Source organism: Desmodus rotundus, chromosome 4 (assembly GCF_022682495.2).
Source record: "Desmodus rotundus isolate HL8 chromosome 4, HLdesRot8A.1, whole genome shotgun sequence".
NCBI lineage: Eukaryota > Metazoa > Chordata > Mammalia > Chiroptera > Phyllostomidae > Desmodus > Desmodus rotundus.
Window position 1 is genome coordinate 85768442 of NC_071390.1, and position 22526 is coordinate 85790967.

The following is a 22526-nucleotide window of genomic DNA, read 5'->3' on the forward strand; positions in this document are numbered from 1 at the left end:
TCCACTTTATTGAGTGTGAGATATTTAAATTCTATAGTGATTTAATAGATGTATACATTGTGAAAGGGTTCTCTACCATTTAGCTAACATATCTACTACCTCACATATTCACCTTTTTTTTCTGTGTGAGAATATTTAAGTTATATTCTCTTAGCAAATTTCAATTATGGGATACAATGTTATCAAATATAGTCACCTTGTTATACAGTAGATCTCAGACCTTACTCATTTTATAAATAAAAAGTTTGTACCTTTTACTAATCTATCCTTTTCTCCCTACCTCCTAGCCCCTGGCAGCCACTCTTTGTTTCTATAAGTTCAACGATTTTGCTCTATTTATTTTAAATTGCACATATAAACAGTAGCATGCAGTACTTTTCTTTCTCTACCTGACTTATTTCACGTAGCATAATGCCCTCTAGGTTCTTCCATGGACCTTTAGGCAGCCTCCTTACCTTGGCTATTGTGCAGAATGTTGTTATGAACATGGCAGTGTAACTATCTCTTTGAGTTAATCATTTTATTTCCTTTGCACAAACCCAAATACGGAATTCCTGGATCGTATGGTAGTCCTATTTTTAATTTCTTGAAGAAACTCCATACCGTTTTTCACGTGGCTTTACCAGTTTTCATTCCCACCAACAGTGTGTAAGTGTTCCCTTTTCTCCACATTTTCGACAAACTTATCTTTTGACTTTTTGATAAAGCGTCTAAGAGGCGTGAGGTAATATCTCATTGTGATTTTGATTTGAGTTTCCCTGATGACTGGTGATGTTGAACACCGTTTAATGAACCTGTTGGCCACTTGCAAGTCTTCTTCGGAGAATGTCTGTTAGGTTTTGTACTGTATGTGGGGTTGTTGTTGTCTTGTTTTTGCTTTTGTTTTGCTATTGAGTTGGTTGAGTTCCTTGTATATTTTGTATATTAACTACTTATAGGTTGTAATATTTTCTCCTATTCCATAGGATGCCTTTTAATTTTGTTGATTCTTTGTTTTGCTGAGCAGAAGTCTTTTAGTTTGAAGTAGTACCACTTATTTTTGCTTTTGTTTCCTTTACTTTTGATGTCAAATCCAAAAATGTCATTGCCAAGACCTGTGTCAAAGATCTTACTGTCTATGTTTTATTCTATAAGTGTTACAGTTTAAGCTCTTACATTTAACTCTTTAATCCATTTACAGTTGATTTTTGTTTGTGGCATAACATAGGGGTCAAGGGTCATAATTTTGCAAGTTGCTATCTGGTTTTCCCAATACCATTTATTGAAGAGACTGTCCTTTCCCCATTGTATATGCTTGGCCTCTTTGTCAAAAATTCATTGCCCACATATGTATGGGTTTATTTCTGAGATCTCTATTCTATTTTATTGATATATGTATCTATTTCATGTCAATACCATCCTGTTTTGATTTCTGTGGATCTGTAACACGGTTTTAAATCAGGGAGTGTGATCCCTCTAGCTTTGTCCTTCTTTGTCAAGATCGCTTTGGCCATTTGGGGTCTTCTGTGGTTCCATACAAAGTTGAGCGTTTTTTCTATTTCTGTGAAAAATGGCATTGTAATATTGATAAGGATTGCATTGAATCTGTATATCACTTTGGGGAGTATGGATATTTTAACAATATTAATTCTTCCAATCCATACACATGGGCTATTTGTCAATTAATTTGTGGGTTTTTTTCAATTCCTTTCATCAATGTAGACATCTTTTCAGTGTGGACATCTTGTACCTGGATAAATTTATTATTAGGCATTTTATTGGTTTTGGTGCTATAAATGAGATAGCTTTCTTAATTTTAATTTTGATAGTTCATTGTAATTTGCATTTTTAAGTATGAGCAGGGAATTACTTAAGGTAACATATTGACAGAAACTTGAAGGTGATTAGAGACTAAGATATACAAATATGTGAGAGATGTTTATCAGGACAAAGGCTATTAGTTGGAGCATGCCCGAAATTTGCTAGCGGGGGCAAGAGGTCCAGTGTGGCATAAGCATAGGGAAGGGTGAGGAGGAGCAGCAGCATAAGATGAAATTAGAGGTGTGACAGATAAATGATGGGTAGGCCCCCATTGTAAGGAGGAGAGTAGGGTCATGTTATGAGGAACCTGACTGACCACTGGGAAAACCTCAGCTTTATGACTAGAGGAGTTATTGTGACCCATCTCACTTATATTTTAAGTGTACCATTCTGGATACCATGTCAAAAGTAGATTGTATGTTGGTGGGGGAACAGGTGGGTGTAGGCACAGACAGGAGATATTGGAAGTATTGCAGTAATCTAGGCTAGCATTGATGAAGTTCAGTCAAAGATATTAATGAGGGAGGTAGTAAGACCTGTGCTCAGAAAACTACACAACTCTGAAGAAAGAAATTACGGAAGACCCAAATAAATTAAAGCATATACTGTGTTCATGGGTTGGAAGAATGAACATTATCAAAATGTCCATACTGTCCAAAATAATTTATAGATTCAATCCAATCCCTATTAAAATGCCAATGGTATATTTCACAGATCTAGAACAAACATTAAAAAACTTTATATGGAACCATAAATGACCCTGAATAGCCTCAGCAATTTTGAGAAAGAAGAACAAAGCAGGAGGGATCACCATACTTGACATCAAACTGTATTATTACAAGGCCACTGTAATCAAAACAGCCTGGTACTGGCATAAGAAAAGACACGTAAATCAGTGGAACAGAACAGAGAGCTCAGAAATAAAACCAAGTCTCTGTGGTCAATTAATAATCAACAAAGGGGGCAGAAGCATAAAATGGAGTAAAAATAGCTCCTACAATAGATGGTGTTGGGAGATCTGGACAGCTACATGCAGAAAAATGAAACTCGACCACCAATTTACACCATACACAAAAATGAACTCAAGATACATAAAAGATTTAAATATAAGTCAGGATGCCATAAAAGTCCTAGAGGAGAACATAGGCAGGAAAATCTCAGATATTCCATGCAGCAATATTTTCACCTGTATGTCCCCTAGAGCAAGGAACATAAAGCAAAGAAAAAACAAATGGGACTTGATCAAAATAAAAAGCTTCTGCACAGCTAAAAAAAACATCAGCAAAATGAAAAGGGAACCAACCATATGGGAAAATATATTTGCCAGTGACACCCTGGACAAGGGTTTGATCTCCAAAATATATAAAGAACTCATACAACTCCACTCTAGGAAGACAAACAATCCAATTAAAAAATGGGCAAAGGACCTGAACAAACACTTCTCCAATGAGGAGCTACAAGCGACCAGAAACTTATGAAAGGATCCTTAGTATCACTAGCCATCAGATAGATGCAAATTCATACCTCAATGAGATACCACTTCACACCAGTCAGAATGGCCACCATAACCAAATCAACAAAAAAGTGCTGACACGGATATGGAAAAAAGGGAACCCTAGTGCACTGTTGGTGGGAATGCAGACTGGTGCAGCCACTGTGGAAAACAGTATGAAATTTTCTCAGAAAACTAAAACTAGAACTGCCTTTTGACCTGGCAATTCTACTGCTGGGTTATACCCTAAAAACCCTGGAACGCCAATTCCAAAGAACCTATGCACCCCAATGTTCATAGCAGCACAGTTCACAATAACCAAGTACTGGAAGCAACTTCATTCCCATCAGTATATAAGTGGATAAAAAACCTGTAGTACATTTACACAATAGAATACTACACAACAGAAAGAAAGAAAGAGCTCTTACCCTCTGTGACAGCATAGATAGAACTGGAGAGCATTATGCTAAGTTGAGAGCATTATGCCAGGAGGTGAAAGACAAAGACCATATGATCTCACCTATAACTGGAACCTAATCAACACAACAAACAAGCTAGTAAAATCTAATCAGAGACTTGGAAATAAGGAACAAACTGACAGTAACCAGAGGGGAGGGAGGGGAAGGATAATGGGGAAAAGAAAGGGAAAGCTTGTCAAGGAACATGAATAAAGGACCCATGGACAAAGCCAAAGGAAGGACTGAGGGTGGGAGGTGGGGGTGTGGGGCTGGGGAAAGTGGTGGTGGGAAAATGGAGACAACTGTACTTGAACAACGAAAAAATATTGAAAAAAAGAAGTGATTGTGATTGAATAAAAAAACATGTGAAACATATATACAGTGGATTTCTACTCATGCATAAGAAAAGATAAAATAACTGCCTTTTGTGACCACATGTATGGATTTTCACAATATCATGCTAAGTGAAATAACTCAGACAGAAAAAGTCAACACCTGTATGATTTAACTCGTATGTGGGATATAGTAGTGAAATCAACTAGTGAACAAACAAAAACTCAGAGACACAGAAAACAGAGGGAAGGGGGTGGTGGATACTAAAGGGGAAAGGGGATCAAATATATGGTGACAGAAGATTTGACTTTGGGTGGTGGGCACAAAATGCAATATACAGATGATGTATCCAAACTGTACACTTGACACCTATGTATTGTATTAACTAGTGTCACCCCAATAAACATAATCTTTAAAAAGTGATCAGATTCTATATACAATTTGAGGATAATAAGTGCAGAATTTGCTTATGTGATTTCTGTGAGGTACAGAGAAGCCTTGGATGATTTCAGGAGTTTTGGGCTCCAAAGTGATTACATGATTAAGTAAACTAAACTAGCAGTATTGATTAAAAAATTACAGTGGTAGAAAATTTTTGAAAGACATTAAGGGTTTTCCATATGCTTTCAGTGAAATATTTATAGAAAGCACATTTAAACATTTATATTAATTTTTATTTTTTTTTTAATAGTTCTTGCCAGTAGCCTCAGTCCATATCGTGAAGGAAGATTTATGGAGAGACGACTGCGGTCCTCCTCAGAAGGAACTGCAGGGAGTAGCAGAATGATTTTGAAAACAAAAGATGGAAATGCAGAAGAAGTTAATAGTCTAAGAAAGCAAAGAGCAGGTTCGTCATCTTCAAAAATGAACAGCATGGTGAGTAAATACATATTCCTGCACATGATAAAATAATTCCATCTCTATCTGGCATGTTCCTGTGTGCAACCTGAAAACAGACTGAAGGATGGACTCCTTATATTTGAAGGGAAAATTGATCTCCATATTTGATGTCACAAGCCAGAGATGCTAAGTTTTCACTTAAGTCCCTCGTGACAGGAGTACATCATGATAGCTACCCTTAATTCCTGTCTTCTTTGCTTCCAGGGAAAGTTCACTGTTCTCTACTCTGCAACATAACCCTGGGATGCACAAGCTAAGGAAAATGCTGGTCATGAGGATACCCTCTGACATCATCATGGCACACTGTCTCTTCACCCCATAGCCATTGTAAAATATGTCCTTTTGTAAACCACACTCATGCCGGTACTACCTTAGACCCTTTAGTGGACTCCCAACTGTCCTTTTACAGTTGCTCCTCCACACAATGTGAGGGGCCTGAGGATCAAGGCAAAATCCAAAGCTTTCACACGTTCTAGGTTTCAGAGGTTCCAAATTCTTGCTCCAAAATGTGGAAGCCTGCTGGGAGGGTGGAGGTGGGATGTGTAAGAGGCATGGGTCCTGGCTTGAACTTGAGGACTGGGTGTCTTAGCGGCATGTGCATGAAGCTTCCTCATTACTTGAGAAGGGAAGAAATGACCAGTGGACTGCAGCCCAAGGGCTCCAGGAGGCTTCAGGTCTCAAATATTGGGATGGGCTTGCCTTTTAGAGTTCACTTCAATCACTTTCTCACTAATGTGCTCTTTTTCATCAGTGTCTGGCCCCTAATATTTAAGTGTTTCTTTCAAATGAGTTACCTACCTACCTACCTTTCTATTTATGCTTATGTGTGCAAAATGTACCAAACTACGTAATTTATGACATCTCTGTGTATTTTAGATCATTGTTTCATATGAAAACAGCTCATCTAGTTCAGACAATTGTGTTGTGAAGAAGCCTTAAGTTACTGAGGCACTATCGAGTGAGAGCAAAACCATTGTACTTGAGGTTAGAAGTTCTACCCATTGGGTCAGGCTTGGCCAGATTTCAACCTTGAGCAAATCAGAACTACAAAACGACCAATAATAATGGCTTCCTTGATTCTATCATATTAAAAAATTATTGTGTGCATATTTATATGAGTATATGTAGAAAGATATTATATTATTTTCACCTTTTTTTGTTCTTTTGTGCTTTGAAAATGCTACTGTGGCAATTGATATCTTTTGTCTAAGTTTAAGAACACATTCAGAAAGATTTCCAGTTGATGCAGTATTAAACATTATGGCTAACAAGTTATTATGAAATATCTCTGTTTATAAAATTTTTATTATTCCTTCATACAGTGGTATTATATTGGTAATTGTGCACTATTATACTTGCCCGAAATTAGGCCTTTTATGTATTCTTTATATCTTATTTTATACTACACTTAAATAATTTCCCTTGTAATATCAAAACATACTTTTCCCCTGAGATACAGTTTCAAAATTTAAAATTTAAAATGTGAAAGCACAAAAATGTAATTTTGTTCTTTAATTTGAGGCTTTTTATTAATTTTCAGAAATATCCCTGCAGTGATGTAGACATTCCACTAGATGGCAGGACAACACTATTGCTGTGAGGAGGGAACGGCTATAAAGCAGCAGTTTGCAGCAGTTTTCGTCTCCCGGCACACAGCAACTAAAATTCTGTGGCATACTGAGAAATATATTATATTTTTTGCTGATCTGACAAAAATAGACATAATTTTGATTCATCCACAATGGACAGCTATTGTATTGGCTACTGTCATTTTTTATTTGACAATCTAAAGGAAAAGGGGTCAGTGTCCCAACTAAACAGTTAGGTATCACATATCTTAAAAATTCTTGCGGCACATTGGTTGAAAACTGCTGCTATGAAGGTTGCAACAGAAACTTGATTAAAATGCTGTACATTTTTACCAAATTTACAGTAAAACTTGTTGAATAAATACTGAAACACTTTAATTTTTACATGAAACCTGTAAGAATTATGACTTTACTGTTTTCCTTTGGATTTTGCAACTAATATCTCATCCTTTAAATAATTTACAGTTTAATAGCTAATTAAAATGCATAAAATATACTCTTTAACTCAGCAATCTGAGGAAGAAATGCTAGTTTTCTTTAGGTAATTTTAGCTATATGTGAAACAAGTGACTTATATAGTTAGGAAATTATAGTTTTTTGTGTGAAAAGCAACACATTTTTTATATTCCTTTTCTAAAATAATTCAAGTGGCGCAGGAGGGCAAAGGGGGAAAAACTGGGACAACTATAATAGAATAAAAATCTTAAAAAAATAAAAAAATGTAAACTTATAAATATAATCATTAGACAAAAAAGAAAAGGCACACAGTTCATTTAGTTTTTTTCTTGTAGAGCAATAAGAATAGTAGCATGTAGTTTTTAAGGCTAATTTGGCTAATTTGGACCAAGGGACTCTTTGTAAAGCTTCTCATGTATTATCACATTCATTTCTCACAAATCTATGAACCAAGTGTTACTGTTATTGATCACAGTTTGCAAAATGGGAAAATAAAGCACTGAGAAGATTAGCACTTGCCCAAAAACATAGATAGTAAGTGGCAGAGATAAGATTTATATTTGGACCCTAGCTGTCTAATTTGAAACCTACATGCTTTGGGGAGATGTAATAGATTTAAATTAATTTTTTATTTTTCCTGCATTATTATGTGTAACGAAGTTAGCACGTTTAAGGCAACCTGTGCTTGCTCTGAGTGTCGACTGAGACCCTCCAGTAAGGGACATAAAAAAGAAAAAAACATTTAGTACTTATTCTGGACTTAAAATTTGGTCAAATTTCTTGATATGCTGATGAATGTTATTAATGTCTTTATTGAGACATAAGAAAATCTTATCTTCAAAGTGAACTTTGCCACAAAAGAGGATATTCATATTTAGAAAGTACCAGGGTACTTCATATAGTTCATGGGGATTTAATTCTACCAATAGATTATGGCTCTATTTATTGAGATACTGAGGGTTCCTGAATGACCAAAAATATGCCTTAATAGGTTAGATAGATCACAATTCTAGTGTTTTTGTATACCTTGGGATATTTCAGTCTGAAAGGGAAATGGTAGGATATATGCATTCTCTGAACTCCAGATAATGGCTCAGAAGAAGTTGGCCCTTGCTTCAATTTATTAGAAGAAGCCAAAATATATCTGGAACAATTTTACAAACATTCACATTTGCTTTATATGTTTAAACTGCTTTAAATAAAGACTTTTCTTAATTTTTCTTTAAAGAGTAACATTCTTGATACTTTTTTTAGGAGGGTCCAAATATGAACAACCACTAAAAAAAAAAAAAACTTTTCAAGAAATAGGCTCTTTGTTTCTAGGAACTTTCTTTCCAGAATATCGTATATCAATGAATAAATATAAGGATTTGTCATGGTTTCTCAAACAGCTTTATACAGTGAAGACTAACTCCAAATATTTACAAGATCATCCTACTCTAAAAACATTATTAACGTGAGGATAGAATCGTATGTAATGAACAATACAGAGGATCTGGCATTACAGGGAGGAAAGTGCCTGAATGTGTGAGTAAGGATAAGCTACGCTATGTGAGAGCAAATAACCTTCAAGTCTTTGTGACTTTATAATACGGATTTATTTCTCACTCAGACTACATGTTCACTGTGGAAGGTGCTGGGAGTTCTGTTCAACCTCTCATTCTGTATCCAGGCTGTTGAAGCTTCTACCATTTCAAATATTGCCTTTCACCATGGCACTCTGGAGGCCCCCATCCCAGTAATAAATGCCCTGACCCATCAGGGACTCACTTCACTTCTTCTTCCAACTCATTGGCCAGATCTGATCACATGGTTCAAACTCACCAAAAAAGGCACCAGAATGTACAGTTTCTTTCTTGTGTCTGGAAGGCGTAGACCCAGATGAGTCTGGTCAGCACTGATAACTGTCGTATTCTCAAACAATTTATTGTATCTCAATTCTTTTAATTAACTGAGATTTCCTCCTTGTGTTCTCCCTCCCTTTTGTCCACAGACGTTTGATGGGCCCTGACTTTGTGTGCGCACTGCACTGGTCACTGGTTGAAATAGTTGAAGACATCTGTAAAATTGTAGGATTCATTCATAACCCCAAGTTTAATTTTTTGGCAAGTACTCTCTTCTTAGAGGCCTTGAGATGTCCATATCTAAAAAGCACTTGATTCAATTTCTGGGAATCCCTACAATATTTGGAAGTATTTTTTTATTACATTAAAAAGCTGATTTGTAAAGTTGTATTATTTTTAAATGATTCAGCAAATGCATCCACACAGTTGCCCCGGACTATTTGCGCTGTTTCTGTCAGAGTTCATTTGTGACTAGTTGACCAATGACACACCGTGATTTCTCTTATTTGCAGCTTGACATCCTGCTGCCTTTGTGTACAAACTGTGCATTGCATAGTGAAAACATAAGCTATAGGACTTCTTCATTAGAACAATAGACCAGATTTACATTTAAGCAAAAGTTGTGACTTGCAGATTATTAACATCTCATGTCATATTTTAATTATTTGATATGTCAAAATCCAGAATTTAGATATTACTAATAATAGTTAAGTAATCTAAGACTCATTAAGCCCTTTGTAAATATCCAAGCACTTTGCTATGCATTTACTTTTTTTCTGGGGCCTACTATTTTCTCCTTTAGTAAGTTATCCTTTATTCATTTACCCATTCATCAATACATTCAGTTTCTTTCAATAAATATTAATTGAGAACCTAATCTGAAGATGCAAAGATGAAAGAGACAGCCCTTGAAGGATTTAGAGTCCCATATTGGGACACATTAACATGAGCTTGTCAATATAACAGATCTAACCATGGTGACCATCTTAAAATTCAGAATGGGTAAGGCACAATTTGGATTGTGACCTTTGATATCAAATGTTAAAAGGATTAAAAAAGGGCATATGAACTTCTATATCTCTAGTTTATGTGGAGTCGATCCACATTCTCAATTGACACTTGAATATATGTGAAAATTCTTGTGTCCTTTGCTAATTGCTACCACTGAGGCCCAGCTGCTAATAAGTAGGGACTCTGAGAAGTAGTGAGACAGTGAAGAAGAAAAGCATTAAGTTTCTGTCTTTTTTAAAGAAAATTATTGTATTTTTTCCCATTACCATTTAGACCCTTATGCCTCCTCCCACTGCAATCACTACAGTGTTTTACATGCCCTTGAGTCCTTTTTGCCTTTTGGCTCAATTCCTCTACTCCCTACCCTGCCCAGCCCCACCCAGCATTAAGTTTCAAAGAATCAGTTTCAAAACATGCTTCCTCTACCATCTACCAGGCAATAGAACTCTACCTGCTCTGTTGTGTATATGCACCTCCACACTTACATTTTGCAGCACAAAAGTTGTTCATGCTCAAAATTAAGAACAAAGGAATGATGATTAGAAAATCTGATTGAAGAAATTTCTGCTTTGAATCCTAAAATCCTAGATGAGACTTTCAAATATATAAAATTGTTAATGTCTTTTTAAGTGTTAAAATAATAATCTCAGCTTTTGGTTTACTCATTGTCAATGGAATTAAAGCAAATATCATCACTTGCTACAAGAATATCTAATGAGAAAAAGTCCTCAATATTTTTAAGGAAATAGAACCACACAAACCATTCTCCTCTATCCTTATATACTTTGAGAAAGAAAATCATAAGTATCACTCATTCAACATGAAACTACATGTGTTGTATTTAATTTTAAATTAATAGTCCCAATCCTTAATGCCTTTATTGATTGTTCTAGTTACTAATGATACTTTTTTCCTATCACTGTGCTTCTCAGTTATATCATATATATGCCAACCATAACTTAGTTACTCATATGTGTGTGTTTTTACCTGTTAGACTTTAATCTTTTAAATGGAAGAAATTTTGTATTCATTAGCATCTGTTATAGCATTTACTGTAGTGTCTGGTACACAAAAAATCTGGGTTAATTAAAGGTAAAATTGCTGATTAGATTATGAGGTATGCTTTTAGTAAAATCATTCTGTGTGATGTGCTTATGCACATTTTTTAAAATATATTTTATTGATTTTGCTATTAAAGTTGTCCCATTTTTTTTCTCCCTTTTATTCCCCTCTGCCCTGTATACCCTCTCCCACCATGTAATTTCTTTGGCTTCTCCATTTCCCATACTATTCTTAACCTCCCCTTGTCTGTTTTGTACCAACTGTTTATGCTTCTTATTTGTTGTACCTTTTCCCCCATTCTCCCCCATCCCCTCCCCACTGATAACCCTCCATGTGATCTCCATTTCTGTGATTCTCTTCCTGTTCTAGTTGTTTGCTTAGTTTTTGTTTTTTAGGTTCATTTGTTGATAGTTGTGAATTTGCAGTCATTTTCTGCTCATAGTCTTTGGTCTTCTTTTTCTTAGATAAATCCCTTTAACATTTCATCTAATAAGGGCTTGGTGATGATGAACTCCTTTAACTTTCCCTTATCTGAGAAGCACTTTATCTGCCCTTCCATTCTAAATGATAGCTTTGCTGGATACAGTAATCTTGGATGGAGGCCCTTGCCTTTCATGACTTGGAATACTTCTTGCCAGCCCCTTCTTGCCTATAAGGTCTCTTTGGAGAAATCAGCTGACAGTCTTATGGGAACTTCTTTGTAGGCAACTGTCTCCTTTTCCCTTGCTGCTTTTAAGATTCTCTCCTTATCTTTAATCTTGGGTAATGTAATTATGATGTCCCTTGATTTGTGCTTTCCTTGGGTCCAGCTTCTTTGGTACTCTCTGAGGTTCCTGGACTTCCTGGAAGTTTGTTTCCTTTGCCAGATTAGGGAAGTATTCCTTCATTATTTTTTCAAGTAAGTTTTCCATTTCTTGTTCTTCCTTTTCTCCTCTGGCTCCTCTATAATTTGGGTGTTCAAATGTTTAAAGTTGTCCCTGAGGTTCCTAAACCTCTCCTCATTTTTTTGAATTCTTGTTTCTTCATTCTGTTCCAGTTGAATGTTTATTTCTTCCTTCTGATCCAAACCATTGATGTGAGTCCCAGTTTCCTTCCTGTTACTGTTGGTTCCCTGTGTATTTTCCTTTATTTCACTTTGCATAGCCTTCACTTCTTCCTCTATTTTGTGACCGTACTCAGCCATTTCTGTTGTGTGTAGTGTGCTTATGCACATTTTGACATTTTGTTATATAAATGTACAGATGTTTTTGTGAAGCATTTTTGATAAAGCTTAGATTTTTGATGCTAAGTACTTGATCATGAAGGCCATACCAATTATGACATTATTCCAGTAGAAATATAATTTATTTTAGAATAATAAGCTCTATGGAATGTTTTATAGGATTATAACAGTACAATAGTTATGGATTTCCCATACACAGGAGACAAGAAATAGCCAATCATTTGTGATATGTATTGGAAAACCCATTAAAAAAATACAAGTTATTGTCAAGTATGTCTAAGTGATATTTTAAAACTCCTGTTCATATTTTATCTAGTACGACTCACTTCATTTCTTATAAACTTGAAGATTCAGGATTACTTTTACAGAAGCAAAATTGGATAAAATATACCATTTATTTTTTCTTTTTAGTTTGGGGTGTCACTTTTATTTAGCACTGTCAGTTAGTATGTTTGTTACACAAAATGAAGACCTTATTTATGGAGCTAACTCACTTTATCTTAAATGACCTTAAAATTAGTTTGAATAAATAAAGTGGCAATATCACAATTATTACCTATCTCTTTGTACAGTTCCCGTGAAAATGTGTGGAGTACCTAATATTTTCCTCTGTGATTACTTTCTTAAAACTTACTATGCATCTTAGCTCTTTAGGCAAATATAATAAAATATCACAGACTAGGTAGCTTATAAATAACAGAAATTTATTTCTCACAGTTCTGGGTGCTGGAATTCCAATATCGACGTGCCATTCTTGGTTCATAACCAGCACCTTCTCTTTGTATCTTACATGGTGGGTGAGGCTAGGGGTCTCTCTGGAGTCTCTTATATAGGTGCCAATTCCATTCCTGAGGTCTCCAGCCTCATGACCTAAGCACCTTCCAAACATCCTACCTCCTAATACTGTCATCTTTGGGGATTAGAATTAGAAATTATATAATTTTGGGGGGACATTTAGACCATAACAATAAACAGTCATGTTGAAACAATAACAGTATTAAAATACATATATACTGAAAGTTTCATTAAGTACATATTTTATTTATTATTTATCAAGGAAATAGTTAAGAAGGACAGTTGTGCCCTGGCTGGTATAGCTCAGTGGATTGAGCGCAGGATGTGTACCGAAGGGTCGCAGGTTCGATTCCCAGTCAGGGCATGTGCTTGGATTGCCGGCCAGGTCCCCAGTGTGGGGCACATGAGAGGCAACTACACATTGATGTTTCTCTCCCTCTCTCTCCCTCCCTTGTCCTCTCTCTAAAAATAAAGAAATAAAATCTTTTCCAAAAAAGGACAGTTGTAGAAGGAAATTAAAGATTTTTTCTCTAACTGCACTACATTGAGCATGCCTGATAGGCAGTTCATATTCCTCTAAAATTAATAAATTGGATAATTAAGTTGCTTACCTTATATCTTGGAGTTAGAACGCAAAAATGACAGTTTTAATTTTAACTGCATCAAGTTATCTCACTTTTCTGTGAGATGACAAGTGTTTTATGCCTTCTTAGGTAGCCCTGTGGGCTTGCACAGCTCTCATAGCAGGAGAGAAAATACTTATTGATTCAGGAGTCATGAAAAATCTCTGACCTTTGAGCAGCTGCACAATCTGTTGACCTTGAGTAAAATAACTGCCTTTTTTGAGGGAATAGTTATTGAATTTTGAAGTTTTTACATTATTCAAGTTAGACAATGAAGCAAAATTTATCCTTAGAGTCTGTTACTCTGAAATTTAAATGTAACATAATCAATTAATTTGCGTAAGTTAAATAATGTTTTTTTACCTCCAAGGTAAAGAAATATTGTAGTAGAATTTAATATTAAGCATTATAATTTATAGAAAATATAAATATTTTAGCATATTAATAGTTTTGGAAATAATTTTAAAAGTGAGATAAAGATTTATAACTATATCAGAAACCATCATATTTGCAATGTCAGGGTAAATAGATGTGACTTAGAGATGAATCATGCATAAACATTTCACAGTTTTCCAATGCAGTACTGTTTTTAAGTTAATCATTTCTAAATTACAGTAGCTGTCATTTCATCACCTGTACAATTTAATTCAGTGATCATTTCACTCTAGTGTTAAATGTTTGCTTGGAAATGCCTCCTTTGTTTTTGTCTCATATTGTGCTTAGCTTGTTACATCCAATCTGAAACAGCCTAAGTACCGCTATTTTTTAGTTCCTTCTCTTAGGCTTTTTATTGTATACATTTGTTATTCCTTTAAAAATATCAGCTGGTTGTTTTCAACACTGTGCAATAATTAGTGCTTGTGTCAGTGAGAAACACAAATCATTTTTTGTTAACAGAGACTCACATGAATCACAGCTTTTATCAGGTGTCAAGAGGCACAGGTGAGGTAGAGAGAGATCTGGAGCACCTTCCTGGCAACGCAGGCCCTTCCAGCATTTGTCGGGCCCTGGCCAAGATTGTTGGGTGCGAGTTTGGCTGTTGGACATGTACAACCGCCTCATTTACACAGGAGGAGCCACCTCAATACATAACATCCCCAGTTTATTTTTTCAACTGTACTCATCATGTACATTAGTTATGCAGAACTTACTATTTTATAACTGGGTGTTTTTACCTTGTGACCACATGAAACATCTCCGTTTTATACTCAGGTAGTTATGAAGCATACATGGACATTTTTCGAGGAGCCATAGCCCATAAACCTCTACATTCCAGGGTATTTTTATAAGCAACCCTAGATAATTAGACACATTCTATTAAAAGCCTTCCGTATATAAACTCCCCTACTTGTGAAAAATACTTAGTTTGCTGGTTTGTTTGTTTGCTAGGAGGCCTGTCACTAGTATGTTTACAAGGAGATTACAGTCAGTCGTCTGTCTGTGCATTTTCCAGGAAGCATACTCCGTTTCCCCTCCGTCAGGGAAAGGATCACAGACCAGCTGCTGAACGCAGGCACCAAATGTAAATATGAAACACTCTCCTCAAGCTATCTATCTTGTTCTTGACACTCACTACTCCAAAAACATTAATATTTTTACCAATTAGACCCTCATTTACTCTGATCTTAGACATAACGTCCCTGCATTCTTCAGAGCACCTTTTTCTACTGGTCTTCAGGATTTCACTCCCTCCCTTTCTTTAAAACAGACCTTCATCAGTGTGTTTCTTCTCCTTTATCCCCAGTGTTATTCTCCATCTCTTCATTACTGCCAGTTGACCTCACTACCAAGTTTTCCATCACTGAGGAAAACAAATAAGGACTGTGTTTTTTACTGTGTCCTGCCTGCTCCTGAAGTTCTCTATCCTGTCCCTCTTTCTACCAGCAAGGCAAACAGTTCTGAAAGAATAGCCTTATCTTGCCACCTTTACTTTCTAACGGCTCACAAACCCCTCAGTGTCATATATTTTAGCTCCTGTAACTACAGGGTGTGTCTCTAAATTGACACTATTGATGTTCTATCCAGGATTGTTCTTTTTTTTTTTTTTTTTTTTTTTGGTGGGGGGGGGAGTGTTGTCTCATAGGTCATATAGGATATTTAATAGCATTTCTGGTCCCTACCCATGAAATGCCAGTAGAAGCCCTGAGTTGTAACAGTTAAAAAATACCTCCAAATATTGCCAAATATGCCCTGGTAGGCAAAAATCACCCCCTGTTGAGAACTACTATAAGGGTATCAGTGACTTCACCAATTTTCAGACTCTTTTTGTCACTCTTGACCTTTATTGACCTCTCTTCAGCTTCTAACACAGCTCACTACTTTGTTTGTATACCTGTCATTCTCCTTTTTGTAGAGCTGTCTTCTGGTTCTTCTTTTTCTTTTCTTCCAGACTCCTTGGCAGGCTGCTTCTTCACACTCACACTTTAAACACAGCTATTACTTGGTGTTTGGTCCATGATCCTCTTTCCTTTTTTTTTTTACCTGTCCCGTTAGAAAGTGTGACACATGAGTAAAGTAATATGCAGATTCTAAATGAAAAGACTAGGATTCTATTTTATCAAAAACATGACAAAATCCATAGGCATTGAAAACCACAATCTATCCATATTAGATGTATGGAAATAGAATGAGGGTGTGTGAAAGACTGTTTGCACAAGGACTGAAAGTTCAGAGTGGATGTGGAGAAATAGGCAGCGAGTTGTCTTTGCCCTAATGGCGAGTGACTTTTATCCCTTTGTTTCTCCCCCATCCACATTGCTATCTTATTTCTGCCTTGGTACACATTTTTCAGCCTCCTTTTAAGATACACCGATAATTCTAAATCTCCCCCTCTGTTTCTAAAGTCACATAGGAGAAGCAGCAATTATGTCACTTGAAATAAGCCCTCCCTATTAGAGTCTGAATAAACAATAAATTATACCTTCACTGCTGTCACCCACCACTACATGTTTTGTTTTTGTTTTTTCAAATTGACAGCAGCTTAAGTCAAGCGAAGGACAGACAATGGCAAAAGCTGTGGGCATTGTGCAAACAGCATGTATCCGACCTTCCAGAAGACTTGGCAACTACCAGAGACCCACACATAGCGCACCTCGGTCCTACTGTGTAGTCTCCGCATCTCCTGTTTCTGTGTTGTCTCTTTCAGAGCTTCCTGTGGACTGTGCCTCAGGCTGGCTCAGGTCCAAGTGGAACTTGTGGTGTGTAGTGTGTGTGGGCAAGGGGAGAGGGTATTAAATACAATTTCAGAAGGGAAGGTAATCTATAAAATACATTTAGTTCCTAAAATACAAAAAAGTCATAATTTAATAAAATGTATTAAATTAATAAACAACTTTATGATATTTTCATACTGTTTATACTTCTTTTTATTCCCAAATGCCTTTAGTGCTTTTAAATTTTAATGTAAGAATATGCATTTTTATTTTGTCTTTGTGATATTTGTCTGGAATAGTGTATTGCTTAAATATCAAAGGCAAACTAGTTCTAACACACAAACATGATCAAAATGGAAAAAAATCAAAAACAGGAATTCTGAGGATAGGAAGATGGTGTCCAAGTTGGTGGAAGCTGAGCCCACTTGTTCCTGCCGCCAGCATAGATTTTCAGCTGATGTGCGCGAGGTGCCTGCATCAGAGGAGAAACCAGAACAGCAATGCAGCTTAGTAGCTCCCTCCCCTCCCAGAGGCGAGGATGGGGCAGTCCCACACAGGGATCCCCTGACCCTGATCAGCAGAGACTTAGGAGGATATATGGAGTCTGGGAGTCTCAGGCTGCACTCACACAGCAAGCAGCATGTCTATTGCTGCAGCGCCAACCAGGACAGTTCCAGGGAGAAATTCTAACTCCTTAAACTGTTGGAGGCACCAGCAGGCTGCTGCAAACCCTGCTCGAGAGAAACTTTTTGCTTTCTGGGGAGGTGCAGTATGTGGATAATTGGGCAGTGACTTGGTACTGCAGTGTGGGTGCCACATAGGGACTTTTAACTCAGGAGCAGAAGCGTGGCTGAGCAGGGACCCTGCACGCACACACAGCTGCCCTGCCAGCAAAGAAACCAGACTGAAAGTACAGTTCCTACCCACAGAGTGCAACTGGCCAGGAAAGTTAGGAAGCTGCCTGGCCTGAGGGGGTTGCAGAGCTTCACCCAGCACAGCTGGTGAGTGGGGGGGGCTGTGCAGAGAACAGAGAGTGCTGGACATCAGCACCAAGCAGGAAAGAGCTGACTCATTTCCAGAGATTGGCCCCCTCACATGAAACAGATAGCTAATTAATCAGAAACTATACTTTACTAGAAATAATCTGGGACAGACTAAGACATGTGGGGCAGGGGCATGGGAACACATGACCATCTTCCCTGAAGACTGAACAGCACCTCACAGGGGAGAACACAGGATTCCACCCTCTGAATCACACCAGAACCCTGCCTCCTCCTGCCTATAGGCAGGTAGAGGTGGTGCATGAGGTGCTGTCAGATGTTAGATGAGCCAACCCTGAGCTTTGCTCTGGTGCAAAGCTAGCAGGGCAGAACAACATGGACCAGCCAAGCCTGAAGGAGACAGCCACAGACTGTGGATCCCTTAAAGCCTCAAACAGTCCCTCAAACTAGACTGGGACACTGTGTGACATTATCAGAGACAGGTGCAGAAGGAAAAGACAATAGGCAAACAGTATACTCTACTGAGACAAATTCCACCTTGTTCTTTTCATCATTTGTTTTAGTTTTTTCTCCTGCATTGCTTTTTAATTTTTCCTCTGCCTTCAATTTTGTTGCTATTTTTCCACTATTTTTTAATTCTAATTTTATTTTAAATCTCATATTTTAACTCTTCTTTTATGACATTTTACATACTTTCTTCCCTTTATTTTGTTTAAATTTTATTTAATTTTTTCCCTTTCTACACCTTGTTTTTATTTCTCACTCTTACTATTTCTCCTCCCTCCATCCTCTCAAAACAATTTTTCTTTCTATTAGTAATCTCAAGTTCTTTTTTCCCTTTCTTATATTATCCATATTCACTTTCCACCTTCATTAATCTTTGCTTGTTTGTCATTGATATTGTGGTGGTTGTTGAATTTTTTCAATTTTATTCCTAGATGTTCTCTATTTTTTATTATAAATTTTATATTTTACTGTTCCCGTCTCTTATTTCTTTTTGCCTTCCTCCTGACGCTTCTTATTTTCATTCTAAATTTTATTTTATCTCTTTCTTAGCCTAGTTCCTAATCCTTACGCTTATTATTTCTCCTCCATCTACCCTTGCAAAATCATTTTTCTCTATAGATCTCATAATCTTTTTAAAATTCATTCTTCTTTCTTTTTAAAAATATTCTCATTCTCTTTCCACTTTATTAATCTTTGCTCATTTGTTGTGGATATTGCTGTGGTGGTTGTTTTCCCTTAACTTGGTTCCTGTTTTTTTCACTTAAAAATTTTTCAAACCTCATATTACACTTTTCCCTTCTCTTACTCCATTTTGCCATATTTTCTCCCTTCTGTATTTATGTTATAAATTTTAATTTTCTCTTTTCTTTGCCTGGTTTTTATTCCCTTCTCTTTTTATTTCTCCTCTGTCTACCGTCTCAAAAGCACTTTTCATTGCATTAGTAACCTCATGTTCTCTTTTCCTTTATTTTAATATTCATATTCTCTTTCCTACTTTATTAATCTTTGCTCACTTGTTGATACTGTGGTTGTGGTTGGGGGTTATTTTTACAGGATTGGATGTTATTTGCTGGGTTGTTTTGTTTTGTTCTGGAAGCACCTGTAAAATAGCATACAATAAGTTGGGGTATGACTTTTAAGTCAGTCACCTAGATTGGAGAACCCACTAACAGATGAGCCAACAACAACCAAAACTCAATTACAACAAGAGAGCCCACATAAACTGTATAAAGGGCATCCTTACAACACCCAGCTTGGGAGATCAAGGACACTGCACCACTGAATCCCATAGGACTCCTAACACAGAAAATCATGCCATGAAGAAAGGGAGTCAAAGCACAGCAATCTAAGAAGCAGAAACAAACAAAAAGAGTAACCTAAAATGGGGAGACAAAGAGACAACCCCTGATTGATAGGTAAGAAGGAATCCTCAGAGTGCTAAATATAATTGAGGAAGGCAATCTACCAGACACACTGTTCAAAGTAATGGTTATAAGGATGCTCAAGGAAGTCAGTGAGAACTACAAGGAACTTTATGGTAGTTGCAAGGAACTTAGCAGGAACTACATCAGCATAAAAAGGGACATAGAAATTTTGAATAAGAACCAGTAGGAAATGAAGAATACAATATCTGAAATAAAAACTATATTAGAAGGAATTAAAAGCTAGCTAGATGAAGCAGAACATTGAGTCAGTAAGTTGGAAGACAAAGTAGAAAAAACACCAAATCAGAGCAAGGAAAAAGACTTAAAAACAATGAAGATAGTTCAAGGGATCTTCAGGACAACATGAAAGGTAACATCATTTACATCACAGGGATACTATAAAGAGAAGAAAAGAAGCAATGGATAGAAAACCTGTTAGAAAAAATAATGACAGAATACTTCCCTAAATTGGTGAGGGAAAAAAATCATGCAAGTTCAGGAAACACAGAGGGTCCCAATCAGGATGAACTCTGATAGGAGCACTGCAAGACACATCATAATTAAAATGGCAAAATTAAAGACAGAGAATCTAAGGCAGCAAGGCAGAAACAGCTAGTAACACACAAGGGAGCTCTAATAAAGCTATCAGCTGATTTCTCAACAGAAACACTTTAAGCCACAAGAGAATGGCATGAAATTTTCCAAATAATGAAAAGCAAAGACCTGCAACCAAAACTATTCTACCCAGCAAAGCTCACTTATTTTTTTTCTGGTCAATTTCTTTATCATTTTATTTTATTTTTTTTAAATATTTTTTTTCAAGTATAGTTGTCTCCATTTTCTCAACACTACTTCCCCATCCTATCCACCCCCACCTATCACCCTGAATCCTTACCTGCTTGGCTTGGTTCATGGGTCATTTATACATGCCCCTTGACAACCCTTACCCTTCTTTCCCCCATTACCTGCCTCCCCCACCCCTCTGGTTACTGTCAGTTTTATTTTTTATTTCAGTGTCTCTGGTTATATTTTGCTTGCTTGTCTGTCTTGTTGATCAGGTTCCACTTATAGGTGAGATCATATGGTATTTGTCTTTCACTGCCTGGCTCATTTCATTTAGCATAATGCTCTCCAGTTCCATCCATGCTGTATAGAATTCCATTGTGTAAATGTATCATAGTTTTTTGATCCACTCATTTACTGATGGACATTTAGGGTGCTTCCAACATTTGGCTATTGTAAATTGTGCTGCTATGAACATTGGGGTGCATAAGTTCTTTTGAATTGGTGTTTTGGGATTCTTAGGGTATAATCCAAGCAGTGGAAGTAAAATAAGGAGCTTCCCAGAAAAAAAAAAAGAAAAGAAATGAAAAAGTTAAAATAGTACATCTGTACCAAACCAGCATTAGAACAGTTGCTTAAGGGATTACTTTAAGAAGATGAAAGAGATAGGGAGAGAGGGACAGAGGGTGAGGGGAAATACAGTTATAAAAGGAAAAAAATGGCTCTGAATAAATACCTGTCAATAATAACCTTAAATGTAAGTTGATTAAATGCTCCAATCAGAAGACATAGGGTAGCTGATGGATAAGATACCATGATCTGCACATATGCTGCCTGCAAGAGATCCACTTCAGAACAAAAGATCTATACAGGCTGAAAGTGAAGGGATGGAAAAAATACTCCAAGCACATGGACCTAAAAAAAACTGGGGTAGCAACACTTATATTATACAAAATATACTTCAAAACAAAAGCCATAACAAGATACAAAGAAGGCCACTACATAATACTTTAGGGAGTAGTCCAACAAGAGGATATAACCCTTGTAAGCATATATACACTAACATAGGAGTGCCTAAATATATAAGGGAAATCTTGGAGGACAGTAAGAAGAGATAGACAGAAATACAGTCATCATAGGGAATCTTAACACCCCCCTGTCCACAGTGGATAGGTTATCCAAACAAGAATCAACAGGATATTGTGGCACGGAATGACACTGCAGATCAAATGGACTTAATTGGCATTTACAGAACATTTCACCCCAAAAAAGCAAATACATTCTTTGCAAAAGCACGTGGATCATTTTCAAAGATAGACCGTATGATAGGACACATAAACCTCAACAAGCTCAAGAAAATTGAAATCGTATCTAGCATCTTCTTGGATCACAATGGATTGAAACTGGAAACCAATCTTAAGGGAAAAAACACAAAAACATTCAAATACCTGGAAACTGAATTAAATCTTATCAAATAATCAATGGATTAACAGTGAGATCAAGAAATAAATTAAAAAGTATCTGGAAACAAGTGAAAATGAACACACAACAATCCCAAACCTATCAGACATGGCAAAGGCAGTACTGAAAGCAAAGTTCATAGTAATACAGGGTTGCTTAAAGAAGATAGAAAAATCTCAAATAAACAACTTAACCCTACATCTAAAAGAATTGGAAGAACAACAATAAACAAAGCCTGGAATGAGTAGAAGGAAGAGAATAATCAAGACAGGGCAGAATTAAATGACATAGAGACTAAAAAAAAAAAAAAAAAGAAGAACATTTCAAAGAATCAATGAATTCAGGAGCTGGTTCGTTGAAAAGATAAACAAAATTGATAAACCTTTAACAAGATTCATCAAGAATAAAAGAAAGGACTAAATAAATAAAATCAGAAATGAAAGAGAAGTAACAACTGATTCCACAGAATACAAAGGATTATAAGAAATTACTATGAACAACTATATGCCAAGAAATTGGACAGTCTGGATTAAATGGATAAATTTCTAGAAACATACAATCTTCCAAAACTGAATTAAGAAGAAGCAGAAAGCCTAAATAGATTAATAACAAC

The 22526-nt window shown here is 36.4% G+C and overlaps 1 protein-coding gene across 6 annotated transcripts in view; it reads left to right on the forward strand.

The window, feature by feature from the left end:
• Nucleotides 1–22526, forward strand: part of CCSER1 (coiled-coil serine rich protein 1) — a 1227777-nt gene that overhangs the window by 146814 nt on the left and 1058437 nt on the right. For all 6 annotated transcript variants that reach the window (XM_045183762.3, XM_053923202.1, XM_053923201.1 and 3 more), the window contains exon 3: nucleotides 4775–4959. In XM_045183762.3, the coding sequence (XP_045039697.2) occupies nucleotides 4775–4959 (185 nt within the window). The remainder of the gene's footprint in view (nucleotides 1–4774; nucleotides 4960–22526) is intronic.